This window comes from Agelaius phoeniceus, chromosome 2, assembly GCF_051311805.1.
Source record: "Agelaius phoeniceus isolate bAgePho1 chromosome 2, bAgePho1.hap1, whole genome shotgun sequence".
In the NCBI taxonomy this organism is placed as follows: domain Eukaryota; kingdom Metazoa; phylum Chordata; class Aves; order Passeriformes; family Icteridae; genus Agelaius; species Agelaius phoeniceus.
Genome location: NC_135266.1, coordinates 103,451,809 through 103,464,923, shown reverse-complemented (window position 1 = coordinate 103,464,923; position 13,115 = coordinate 103,451,809). Strand labels below are relative to the sequence as shown.

At 40.0% G+C, this 13,115-nt stretch overlaps 1 protein-coding gene and 1 pseudogene across 5 annotated transcripts in view; one reads left to right on the top strand and one right to left on the bottom strand.

Annotated features, from left to right (window-relative positions):
• The window catches only part of LOC129134764 (kinesin-like protein KIF11), a 35,572-nt pseudogene extending 27,411 nt beyond the window's left edge, over positions 1-8,161 (top strand). The window contains exon 22 of the transcript XR_013181052.1: positions 7,967-8,161. The product of XR_013181052.1 is annotated as a kinesin-like protein KIF11 (transcript). The remainder of the gene's footprint in view (positions 1-7,966) is intronic.
• The window catches only part of APP (amyloid beta precursor protein), a 199,209-nt gene continuing 186,706 nt past the window's right edge, over positions 613-13,115 (bottom strand). For all 4 annotated transcript variants that reach the window (XM_054654581.2, XM_054654580.2, XM_054654582.2 and 1 more), the window contains 3 exons: positions 7,163-7,263; positions 3,477-3,623; positions 613-1,854 (listed from right to left, as the gene is read on the bottom strand). In XM_054654581.2, coding sequence (XP_054510556.1) covers positions 1,753-1,854; positions 3,477-3,623; positions 7,163-7,263 — 350 coding nt within the window. In that variant the 3' untranslated portion in view covers positions 613-1,752. The remainder of the gene's footprint in view (positions 1,855-3,476; positions 3,624-7,162; positions 7,264-13,115) is intronic.

Here is a 13,115-nt window from a genome sequence, read left to right as displayed (position 1 = left end):
TTCACTTTCTTTCTCACAAATCTCACAAACACACCTCTCCAGTTTTATTCCAGAACCCATTTCCCAGTTTGAACAGAGCAGTCCTTACTTTGGACTGGGTATAAAACCTATCTTGAAGATCCCCAGGTCCACTCACCCACTGTGGTCTCATCTCTCTTGGCAGGAGAGCCCTGTGGAGAGTTACTGTGCTCTCCCTGTGCCACAGGAGTGCTCCTGGAGGATCAGGAGCTGAAGGAAGCTCTCAGGCAATGGAGAGAACATGCTGGGCTGGGGGTTATGTATCCCAGCTCACCAATGGCTTTACCTTCTTCCTGCAGAAAAAAATTCCTGGTGCTGCTGTTCAACCCTCCTGGGCACTTGCTGTGAGGCAGCAGAACCAAGCTGGGTGCAGTCTGGGAGGCTCCTCCTCGCCTTCACCAGCATATAGCACATTGCAAGGCACAGATCTTGCCAGAAAGCCAGCAGAGGTGTGGGGAGAGAGGGAAGAACTTGCTGTTAAGTCATGCCAGGGGATGGCCAGGAAAGTGGGAGGTGGGTTAGGCATCCATGTCATGCTCCTCTGCATGAGCAAGGGTGGCTGGTTGGCACAGAAACGCACTACCACAACAGGGCTCCTCCAGGAATGTATTTATTTACATTAAAACACTGTTATACAAACTGAAAGTAAAAGAAAAGGAAAAAAGGAAAAGACATCTCAGAGGGTAGCTGTGCCAAAGATGGCACTTCCCACTTCCTGCCCTGTCTCACTGCTGCCTTCCTTCTGCTCCAGTCCTACTGTCAGTGCCGCAATCTCTGTAGGATCCCAGCTCTCTCTCAGGGTGAACACCCTCATTTTCTGTTTAAATGGCTTTCAGAACTCTTGTTTTCTGCCTCCAAAGAAAACTCTTGCCCACACATTCTTTTCTTAATTTATTTATGTAACACAGTGTAGAAAGCTATCAATTCAATAAGCAATGGCTCTGTACAATCATCCTGCAGAGGACCCCTGTTAACTTTTGGCCAGCAGGCACTTCGTCCCCCAGAAGTGCTCACAATTAACAGGGACTCTTTTTAATAATTTTTTTAAGATCAAAAAGATACATGGAAAAGAAAATAAAGTTTACCTTTCAATGCCTAAAGTGTGCACATAAAACAGGCACAACAAAACAAATGTGTATTCTCATGATTTCTACGTCACTAATACAGCAGGAGCAACAATTCGTACAATAAAATGCAGTTGCAGAGAAAAAGAATTTCAATAACTCGTCTGAAATACTTTTAAAAAATGTTGGTTTACTTTAAAATGCATAGTGATCAGAAAAAAATGCTCAGCAAAGAGAAGCAGCTAAACCCCACAGACACAGAAAGCATCCCCCATCAATTCTTAAAGCATGTTTCAACTAGGACCTAATTTTTGTCACAAATCACAAGAATAATATACAACTGGCTAAGGAGCTACATGATAAATAATTGGGAAAGAGAATCTATCCATGCACTAGTTAAATACAGCTAACCTCTTTACAGTACACAAAAAACATTCATTAATAATGTAGTGTAAAGACTGAAATGTAAAGAGAAAGAGAGAGAAAATACATTACCGATTTTATTAATTCAAGTTCAGGCATCTACTTGTGTTACAGCACAGCTGTCAAAAGGCGAGAATGAGTAAATAATAAAGCAGAGTGTTTTTCTTTCTTTCCACATTATAACTGAACACCAATGGGCAGTGAAGCAATTATTCTTCCATTCAACTCATGAGGCTGCTATGATGTCCTAGTTCTGCATCTGTTCAAAGAACTTGTATGTGGGATTTTCGTAGCCATTTTGCTGCATCTTGGAAAGGTGGCGCTCCTCTGGTGTCACTGCAGCATCGACCTGTCAGGAGAGGGGACAACTGGGGTCACATTCCTGCTTCATTCACAGCATACCCTGTGTCTTAATTTTCCTATTAAGTTGTAGTTTGTTGTTGTTGGTTTTTTTAAATTTATACATACTAGTAAGGAACTGTTATTCCTACCATCATATTTTTGCCTGAGAGCTCCTTAACTTCAAAATTACAGTAATTCAGAGGGAGGGGGTTTACATCTTCCTTTCTGCCTTCCTTAGCAGACACCTGTCTTTCACACCAAGACATCCTGCAATAATGGCATGTCTACATTCAATGTCTGATCTGGGGCTTGGCCTAACAAGGTTCCTGTTTTTTCCATTATTACTAAATTCACCCGAAGGAGAGTCTCTGGTGGCACAACTGTTGGCAGCAGATATCCAGATATCCACCAGCTTGGTGGATTAATACTAAAATCTGCTTCAATTTTCTACAAAATGTAGATAGCTGAAAGCTATCACATCAAAAGCTAAAGCTGAGATTCCTGTTTGCTATTTTCTGCCTCTTGGTCCAAAATTCTGCACAGGTTGCTATCTGTGCAAATCACCCCACACTGTTGGTGATCTCCCGACCAAGTCTCTTTGGAAAGTTTCAGACCACATGGATAACCACAGTGTGGACACAAGGATGCACAAGCACAGGCTTAAGACAAAGGTTTACACAAATAATTCTTAAGACCCTTTGTAATCCCAGACAGTGGAATAAATCATGTGTGTCTCCAGCAAGAACAAAGCAAGGTTCATTTGACTCAAGATTAAATCAACATAAACTATGGACTTGTCAAGACCTCAATTTCAATCAAAAATGTAAAATTCCAATTCTAAAAGGCAAAAATAAACAAGTGTCTCAATTGCTTACTAATACAAGTACTGTCTGCAAACCAGAACTTGCACAGCAAACTAAACAGGAAGGAAAAGAGTTACATGAACCTCTTCCAGTTCTCATAATGAAGTCTTTCTACTTACAGAGATCTTATCGTAAAGCCAAGAAATAGATAAAATATTTTAAATTACTGTCAATTGACCACAAACCTCCTTGGCAGACTGAGAAGAGACAGATTTTCATCTTGAAAATCTTATATAAGAGTCTTACATACTATTTGTTTCTCAAAATGATGAGTTTCAGATTAGCCATAAATCCAAAACTGTTTGTGGCAACAAAAAAATCTTGTTTAGAGAACAGAGAACAACAAAATCCTTCTCCAGGGAAAATCCTTGAAGTGCACAGCACAAGCTATGGGAGGGCCAGTCTAAACATTACAGCTAAATAAAAAAATTGGTGTGTGATTTCCCAACAGTAAAACCAGATTTTTCCTCTTGCACAGTATCTTCTCATTGGCTACTGTCAAATTTCTTATAAAATGAACTTTCACATTATCAAGTGATTGGTCTGAAATAGTTGCAGAAGAAAGTTTTGTGGTTTTACACCCACTTTAACATGGTTTACATTGTGCTTGCATTTACTAAATAAAGCAAATTGATTCCACACTGCTGGATGTAACACTGCCAATATAGCTAAAACCACAATTTCTTCCTTCATAAATTAATATTTATGCAGGGTATTGACTGTGTTGCACAGGTGACACCAGTTGTGCTTGGAAGTCTTTTCTTACCTCCACAACCCCATGATGAATAGATGTGTACTGCTTCTTCTTCAGCATCACCAAAGTAATGACAATCACTGTTGCTATGACAACACCTCCCACCATTAGTCCAATGACAGCACCTTTATTTGAGCCCACATCTTCAGCAAAGAACACCTACAAAAGAAATATAAAGGAAGATAGCTACTAAAAAGCTCACTGAACATTTGACTAACCTGCCAAGCTGCCACAGCAGTATAAAGGCTGTTGAAGCATCAGTAATTAAATGGAGCTGCTTCTCTTGGGAATTACTCAAACCTGGACTGCTGTGCCACAAAGCTCTGAAAGCTGGAGAGGAGCAATGCGGGACATGTATGGCCTGTGGTGCAGCAGTGCAGTGCTCAAAGGGGGACTCAGCTCCTTGTTCAGCTTCACACAGGTCTTAGACAGTAGCTCCCTTTTTCCCTTGAGTAAGCAAGTCAAGCTGATTGCATGAGCGATAAGCTTGAGTGGAGTAACCCAGGAGCGCACACATTTCTTTATTTTCAGAATGCTAATCATGAGTGGGGTCATACATTTACATCTGTGTGGCCTGTTCAGATTATGATGCATTTTTTCTATGAGAGAGTAGTGAAGGACCTGTGAACTAAGTGAAACCTGCACACACCCAGCTGGGAGAAGATCCTCACACCAAAGGAGATGAGCCAGCAAAAGCTATCACTGATTTAAGTGACCACAAAGGAGTGCTTCAAGATCTTGCAGGGTAAAGAGAATAAGCTGTATCTGCATGATGTACTTCTGTGAGACCTAGGAGGTTATAGCTCTGTGAAAACCAGAGAAAATTCACTTGAATTTTATGCACTGATAAGGCAAAACAGAGGACAGCAAGATGCTTTACTGTGCATGTAATAAATCTGGCTTTTATAAGCAGGAGCAGGTATGAAGAATGGGTGATTGCCTTCATTGCCTTGTTCCATATTCAAAGAATACATAGGATTATTTCACATATGAGCATACATTACAATTCTTTTGTCTGCAGACCAATAGCAGGCTATTTTAATTACTATAATTATTATTAATATTATTGTTGTTGGTGGTAGTGTTATTATTATTATTTTAAACCAAAATGGGCAAAAATAACTGGAGAATAAATTACATTCACAGAATTGTATGACTATCTCATGCTGAAAGAATAAATACTTTGACAAGTATTTAACAAAAATGTAGAGGGAAGCAAGAAACCAGCTGAGAATTATACTGAGCTGTGTAACATTTGCACTCTTTAATAAACACAACCTTTGTCAGAAAGGTATTAAAGCATGCAGCATAAATATTTATATTATTCCTAGTCACAAGCAAGAAATGTGTTATAACAAAGTTAAAAATTTACTAGAAAGTACAAACAATGGATAGTGTTGGCATAAACCAGTGCAAAGTAGTAATTTCTTCCATGAGTTTTACCTGCCTAGGACTGAAATTCTGTTACTGTACTATTTCAGGAGCACTGAAATGCCCCAGCTAATATACATCTGCAAGAGAGGAAGGCCTTAAGCACTTCAAGCCATGAAAATCAACTTAATGTACAGTTCAAACATGGACCTCCATAAAGGAGAAAATAAATGCAATTTCAACCCAATTCAGAGGCCTGCATGTAAAATACAAAGTGCAGCTGAATTCAAAGCAGTATCTTTAGGAGACTGTTTCAGGAAATTCTGCCATGGCATAGAATGGATGCACAGATCAAAGTGTTTTCTGCTCCCTGCTTTTGAATGAATGCTAAATGTAGAGGGGCATTGGGCAGGACATGGTGTGTGGCAGGGAAGCAAGGCCTTGTCAGCATCAGTCCAGTGTTTGCTCAGCAATACCAGAATCCCTGCTCAGCCTCAATTGAAAAGATAACCTAGAAGACAGCTCACTGATTTTTAAATAGTGGTTGTAAAGTATGTAAGAAGTATGGCAAAAACACTGTGAAAAGCTAGAAAGGTCCCATTTTAAGCATGACAGGGATTAGCATGTGCAGGGACTGCAATGCCCTCCCCATCAGCCACCATGGAATGGGGAGTTCCCAGCACCTAATTCCCTGAGATGGTATCAAACCACTTCCACACTAAAGGCTGCTGCTGAAAACTGTGACAGCCAGTAACTACTGTGTCTAGCCCATGTTCCTGCAAATTCCTTCCCTTCTGCACCGGTTTGCTCCATTGGCATGTTTAACCCATCTGAGCTCAGCACGTCAGACTTTCCCAAATTAGTGCTAATGCATTTTGGATTAACTCATCAAATTGGTAATTCTCAGTTCTTGGCATCAAAGGGATGGCAGAATATCCTTTCACACAGTGACTGTCTAGTTCAAATGCAAATTTGAGTCCCGTGTTAATTTTGGTTTTCAGCACTACTTAGCTTTAAAAATATATTAAGGAAAAAAAGCTTTCAACTTTAATATCAGGATATTGAAAGCCATGGAACTGAAACCTCATCACATAATATACCCTTACAAAGAAGAAACAGAACAGGATTATAGTCAACATTGCTGTCTGGGTTCTTCATTGCTTATTAAGCGACCAAAAAAAGCTTTTAGAAGATGTTTTTCTTACCTACAGTGCTTTTGGTTGTCATTTTTATGCTCATAAGAAGCACAGTTCAAATGGGGAACAATATTTTGCTCCTACCTGCCTTTCCCCTGTTAATAATAATTTCATACACCTTAAAGAACAAAACACATAGATATAGCCAAACACAAACTAAAATTAAGGCCATTGAGGAATCTCCTTTCATCCCAAGCAGCCATTCTTGTGAAAGGATATGCTCCATGCATACACCACTGCCATCTGTTTTGATGGGAAAGGACTATATTCCTGAAATGGTAACATTTTATTTCTTGCTGCACCATGCTATGTGTCTCTAACACTTTTTCTTTTCTTTAAACTCAGCATTTTCCATCCTCTGTATCCCTTGTATAATACAGAGAGACTATGAGACAGATGGACTGTGGGACAAGTATTCTCCATATAAGCACATCCAGTGGCATGGCAGTGTGTCACTGTCATATTTTCTGGAAAAATCCCTTCACCAGGATTTCTTCACCTGGGAAACTGAGGAGCCTCAGAGAAAAATGAAAGCAATGATTATCTGATTGCTTCTCCTGTGTTTTGCTGCTTTGGAATGTGGTTGAAGATTGTTTATCCAACAGGTGGTTGTTGGATTGGTTTCATGTGAATGTTTTCACTTAATGACCAACCATCATCAGGTTGTGTTGGACTCTGAGGAGTCAGTCACAAGTTTTTAATTAGTATCTTTTTAAGCCTTCTGTCTGTATCCTTTCTCTAGTTAGTATAGCTTTAGTATAGTATTCTTTAATATAATATAATAACATAAAATAATAAATTAGCCTTCTAAGAACATGGAGACATGTTCATCAATTCCTCCTTCATCCTGGGGACTCCAAAAATACCACAGTAGGGCAAGGACAGGAACTGTTAGAATTTCCTCTCATGTGAGGCTCAATGACTTTCCATCCTCTCTGCTGACATTGTTCCAGGCTTACTCTCATTGAACAGAGAACCAGAAAAATCATAACCTTTTCACATGCTACCTTTTTGTTGGTACTTTCAGTGTCCACATCACTCAAGCAAAACATGGCCATAAGTGACTCACTAGCTCAGGATTGAATCAGCATCTCAAAATGCATGCATGGAAAGCACTGCTTGGTCACTCACCAGCTTTTGATGATGAACTTCATATCCTGAGTCATGCCGGAACTCCGCATCCATCTTCACCTCAGATATCTCTTCTGTCTTAACATTGGTCAACCCAGAACCTGCATTGCACCACAAGGACAATTCATTAAATTCAGGATGCAGATTCAGGAAGGTTCTGCTTAACCCCATTGCTGGAGAGCAGGAGGCAGCAGTGCCATTCACACGGAGGAGGTGTGATGCAATGTGAAAAGGAACTGGGAGGAAAGTGAGGTACATCTGGTGTTTCAGTCCCACTGAGGTGACACAGAATGAGGTAGTAAAGTTTCTCCTATGTTAAATGATCCTTAGTCCTCAGCAGCTATATCAGTACAGGCATTCAAGGCTTCCAGCATGAAACACTGCATGAACAAAGCTGTGAGGGACCAACAGAGGCCTCCTGAATTGGCTCATAGGCTGCATACAGATCTGCTCTGGCAGCCTCTTTAGCAATGTCACGAAAATTTGTTGTTTAGGCCAAAATCCTCCTCCTCCCTCAGCTCAGGCTGCTGTGAGGAAAAAACAAAATACTCATGGTGTGAATAAGAGACCTCCAGATATCTTATTTTCTTGCTTCCTGCGATTCTGTACCTTTTCCACAAACATGCACAAGTTACTAAAATGTTTGTGGCGTTTACAGAGTTTTCAGATTTCATACTGCTCAGAATTAATGACTCTTCTTGTCTTCAAAGATAACTGTCTCTCTATTAGAAACATACAGAAAAGCAAGTGACTACAGCTAGCAGTATTTATAATTGTACAGTTTACAGTCCTGCTCTCTTACAGGTGAGAAGGGGAGATGCTGCACTCATCTAGCTGGAAAGAAGGCCAAAATTTCCTCCTGGAAAATAGCCTTAGGAGAATGAGTGGTGAATCCTGTATATGTCTATGAATCCTGAAGATCTGGCTCTGGCTTAGAGAGACTGTATGGATATTCATGGAGCTGATTGTTTTCCTTCTCAGTTCCATGTACTTGACATTTGTAATTTTTGGAGGTAAAACACTGCAGAAGAATGGTGTTTATGAGATGTAATTTCCTCCCTCTACTGAATATAGTAAGAACAAACTAGTTCATATTCCTTGTTTGTGTTTATTTCAGCATTTTCTCACTCCCAATTCCTCTCTCCAAGGCTAAATTCTTAGAATCTTGCGCTGAACTTAAGTTTTGATTCAGAGGAAGAACCTCTTTTAAAATTCTCAACACTACTGACTGCTCCTGTGCTCCACTGTCTCGCTGGACTCTCAATAATAATTCCTTAAGAATTCCATGTGCCAATGAGCTCCACAGCCTAAAATAGCACTCAATCCAATGATTATTTTTTATTGCCTTCAAATGTGCAATTTCTTTTTTCATTAAGTGGTGGTTTATTTTTGAATTATGAACCAGGAAGAATAGATCTTCCTTCTCTGGACTGTACAGATTATCAACTCTTTATTTTCATAGGAAAACATGCAAAGGAAAGAACAAGAATCATCCTCAGGCTGTAAAGAATTTATGGTTATTTTTTTGAAGAGTCTGACTGCCCCATAAATTTTACCTTACTTTTTTTCTTTTTAAGGAATCAAGCACTTCAACCCCTCTAATCTATTAAATTCCTGATTTTTGATGCTACACAACAGTACACAAATATATTATGACATTTATGGGAGACATTTTTAAATGTAAGAATTGTAAACTACCTAAGGAATTGCAGTCTGAAAACAATGATAGTCTGTCAAAGAAATGCAGGAGGAAGTGGAGCTGCAAGAAATAAAGCTCACGTGGTAGCTGAAAACAAGTTTAACTTTCTATCCTTGAAGTAGCTGTGGCTAGTTTTCCAAATTAAGAGCACAATTTACTCTCTTTTGTGCATCATCTCAAAGTACCCCCTACACCTGCACCAATGGGAAATGAGGAAAAGTATGTTGGAGACTGAAATGTTATGGTTTATGGCTTAAATATTTTTACAAAGGACTACCGCCTATCTTAGCAAAACCGTATAACAAAAACTGCACCAGAGACTCCTGACTGAGGCCTTGTGCTGTAAACTGCTTTGAGGTAAGATAAAGTGACACTGTTCTCAGGTCTGGGAAGAATTTGGGAAGAATACTTTTACAGGAGGATTAAGCCCAGCACCTTCAGGGGTGGAGGCTGTAGCGCCAGGCTCATCTGCTGCCAGGCTTGTGCAGACCCCTCCATCAAAGGGATGAGGAGGAGAGGTTTCCTGTGTATGGGGAAAAATCCTCTGCTGAGAGGCAGTGAACCCCCATCCTCCACTGGGCAGACTGGCCCAGCTGCAGGGCCTCTCACCCCTGGAAAGCCACATCTATGGGACATTCACAGGGGGCACAGCTGAGGGGGTGTCATGGCCCATGGGTCCCCAGACCCTGCACCAGAGCACTGCACATGATCCTGCATGATGCAACAGATCCACAGTCTTACCAGTGTCCAACTGGCCCCCCTCAGGGAGGTACCTGTGTGCTCCCACCTGCCCAAAAGTGTACTCATCTATTGGATTCTATACTTTTTGGCAGGGGACCCTCACCAGCAAGAAGACCAAATGGAGAGAAACAAGGAGACGTCATTGGTGGTCTGCTTCTACTTAATCTGTCTCTGTCATTCTCCCTGTCCTCCCTCCCCCTACCCCCCATGTCTATTTCTTTCTCTCTTTTCTTTTCCCTTTCTTTCTCTTTGCCTCTCTTACTATTAAATGAAAGATATTTTTTTTTTTGTATCAACATCTAACTCCTTTTGGTTTTAATTGCATTTTGGGGATTATTGAAACATCCAGGTTTGTTCCATTTAATTCAGAGAGTTAGTTCTCTTTGCTCCTCTATGATTAGAGCAGATTGCAACAAAGGAGAACAAGGAAGCAAGGAAGCTCGACCTGTCAACCCCTTGTGCCTTTTTGGTTTTAGGATTAAAAGGGAAGGGGGGAAATTACAGCAGTGGAGTACCAGTGCAGTAGCTGGGGGGAAAGGGCTTTCCCAGGACTTTTTACTGTCCTTGGCTGCAGAGCTGAAGAGGTGGCTGCTCCCAGCTGCTCCCAGCTGTCCATGGCCACACTCTCTGCCCTTGCAGATACCCTGGCAAAAGCACCACATGGAGATTCCACCAAGGCAAAGGCCTGAGGAACTGTACAACTTGACTGCTACAGCTGGCAAATCCACTGAAGCCATAAATATTGATTAGAACATATCCACACACACGTAAGATTAATCAGTGAAGAATCTGCTTGTCTTTTGTTGAGGGAAGTCCTACCTCCCAAACTCATAGAAGTCACTGGAAGAGTTAGGGATCACATGGGAAACAGGGATTCTGCTTAGAGTGAATCTGGATTTCCAAAAAGCTTTTGAGAAGGTCCCTGATCAAAGCTCTGGCACAAGCTAAGAACCAAGGATTAGAAGGGAAAGTCCTACATTACTTTCCATAACTAAGAAAAAGGAAATGAAGTGCAAATACACATCTGTTTTTCACAATGGAGGAATATTACCAGTGGGTCCCAAAAGAATCCGTGCTGTGCTGTTTGCAAAGTGATCTGGATAGGAGAGTGAATAGTGACATGACAAAGTTAACTGACAAAAAATTCAAGAAAAAAAGAGGATAGTTAAAGTAAAACCAGGTGCAAAGAACTGCAGAAGGATCTTACATATTTCAAGAGCACAATAAAAGGGAAATTATATTTTGCGTTGATATAATACAAAGTGGTGCTTGTGGGGCTACACAGCCCTAACTACACATATAAAGACTCTAATTTAGCTCTGTTCTACCTGGGACAGAGACCTTGCAGTCACAGTGGTAACTCTATGGCACTTGGTTCAGTAGCAGTGAAAAAGGCAAAGAGAAAGGTAGGAGCAATGATGAGAAAATAGAAAACATTGTTACACCACTTGATGCATCCTCATTTTGAATCTGGCTATTTGCTCTGGTCACCTCACCTCACCCAAAGGCAGAAGAACTACAAAAGATATAATGCAGGGAGACACAGATGATCACAGGAATGCAATGGCTTTTGTACCTGAAGGACTGAAATCGTGAGTCTTCACACTAGAAGAGGCAAATGAGGTGAAACACAACAGAGTGTGTGACTGTGAATGACAAGGGGAAAGTCTACAGGAAATGGTCATTCATTCATTACTTCTCCTAAGAAATACAGGACACTAACATGGCTATGATACAGCAGATGGAAAAGTAACACAAGAAAGTGTGTGCACATATATATATATAAAATTCAGTACAATGCAAAATTGGACTGTGGAACTCACCGGCACAAATCACGAGGATGTTCACAATACAAATGAATAAATGCAAAGAAGAAAGGTTCCTTCAGGGTTATTAAACACAATGGTGAAAATACAGTTTTCAGTCCTGGAACCTATCAAATGCTAGCTGCCAAATGCTCAATAGATGTGCTGGGATATAAGGCAGAGGTGAAATCTGTACATATTCTGTTTGTACCACTGCTAGAGGTAGGAAAATGGACATGAGCACTTCTGCTTTTGACAATTCCAATCAAACAGCAGGATGGGAGCCATGCTTTCAGCATATAGCAGGGTAAAACAATGGCTTTTTGCCTTGGGATTAGGCAGAAATCTTTTTGTTTGAGCCCAGTGACCAAGACCCCACAAAAATGCCATGGAATCTGAACACAAAGTAGGACCTGATATTAGGAAGTTAATGATGCTAAGACTTACTTAAACTTATTTTTGGCAACTTGCACCAGAAAAAAGTTAGAAACAGAGAATTTTTTTTTTTTTTAGCTGTTGCACTAACAAACCCAATAGCAACTTTTTCCTTCCTTCTACCTCCCTTAGAAGTGAGGAAAAAGACTTCAACTAGGGTAAACTTCTCATCTTCTGCAAATAACTGTTATATAGTAAGGAGAAGTATGACATTGCACTGGAATCAATTAAATACCTGGTATGAGATAAAAATACACCTAGGGTTACACACACCTTTCCACAATGTTATAGAATTGAGACTTTTTGTTGAAGAGATTCTCTCTATTACCAGTTCATTCACTTTACTGTCCTAGTGACCACACATTTAGACTTGCATGCTAAAATCAAAGATATACTGTTCAAGGGTAGTAACTGCAGCAGGAAAAACTTCAGGGTCTTTCTCAAACTTTGATCAGAGGTGAGATGCAAACAGACAAGGGATTCCTAATACCTCTTCACCCTTGCACCAAAGACAAGCACACAAAGAACAGTTCTCTCTCTGACAAGAACTTTAATCCTGACCTCAGACAAAATAATGTTTTTTCCATTACCAATTCTAAAACACACAAGCCAAACATAAAAGCCAATATACAAGATGAAAAGTGAGAGCAACAGCCTCATTGCAAATTCACAAATTATGATAATTGCTACCAGTTTTCTTTTGAATTATATACCATCTTTAGGGAGCTGCAATCCTAATCACTTCAATTTAAAAATGCTTCAATTCAGCTGAAAAATACATTAACTCACAGCTCCTTAGAAAAACTGACAAAACTCTTTTGTTATAAAAACCATGGGCTTTTTTAAAAGCTTCTAGTGAAATGCAACAAAATGAGCTAACTATGATGGGCTTTTTATTAATATTGCTTTTAATTAACAATATTTACTGCTTTTATATATACATGTGTACATATGCATGTGTGCACACATACATTTCCAAACACCAAAAAATGGAGAGTATGAAACTCCAATTTTTCCTTGCCCTAATGGGAAAAAAAAATCATATGGAGTGAAAAACTACTCATATGAAATAAAAACCAAGTAGCTGCTTTGAAGAACACTCTTCACTAACACTGATGAGCTCCTGTGTTTGTGTAAATATATTTCTGCTTTCAGAAGACTAAAAAAAGAGGTTACAGTGAATCCCACCAAGGATATAATTAGATGCACATCATCTACCAAATGCTTGCAATTACTTTGTCTACTGGTTACATAAACAGCTAGAAAGGTTTTG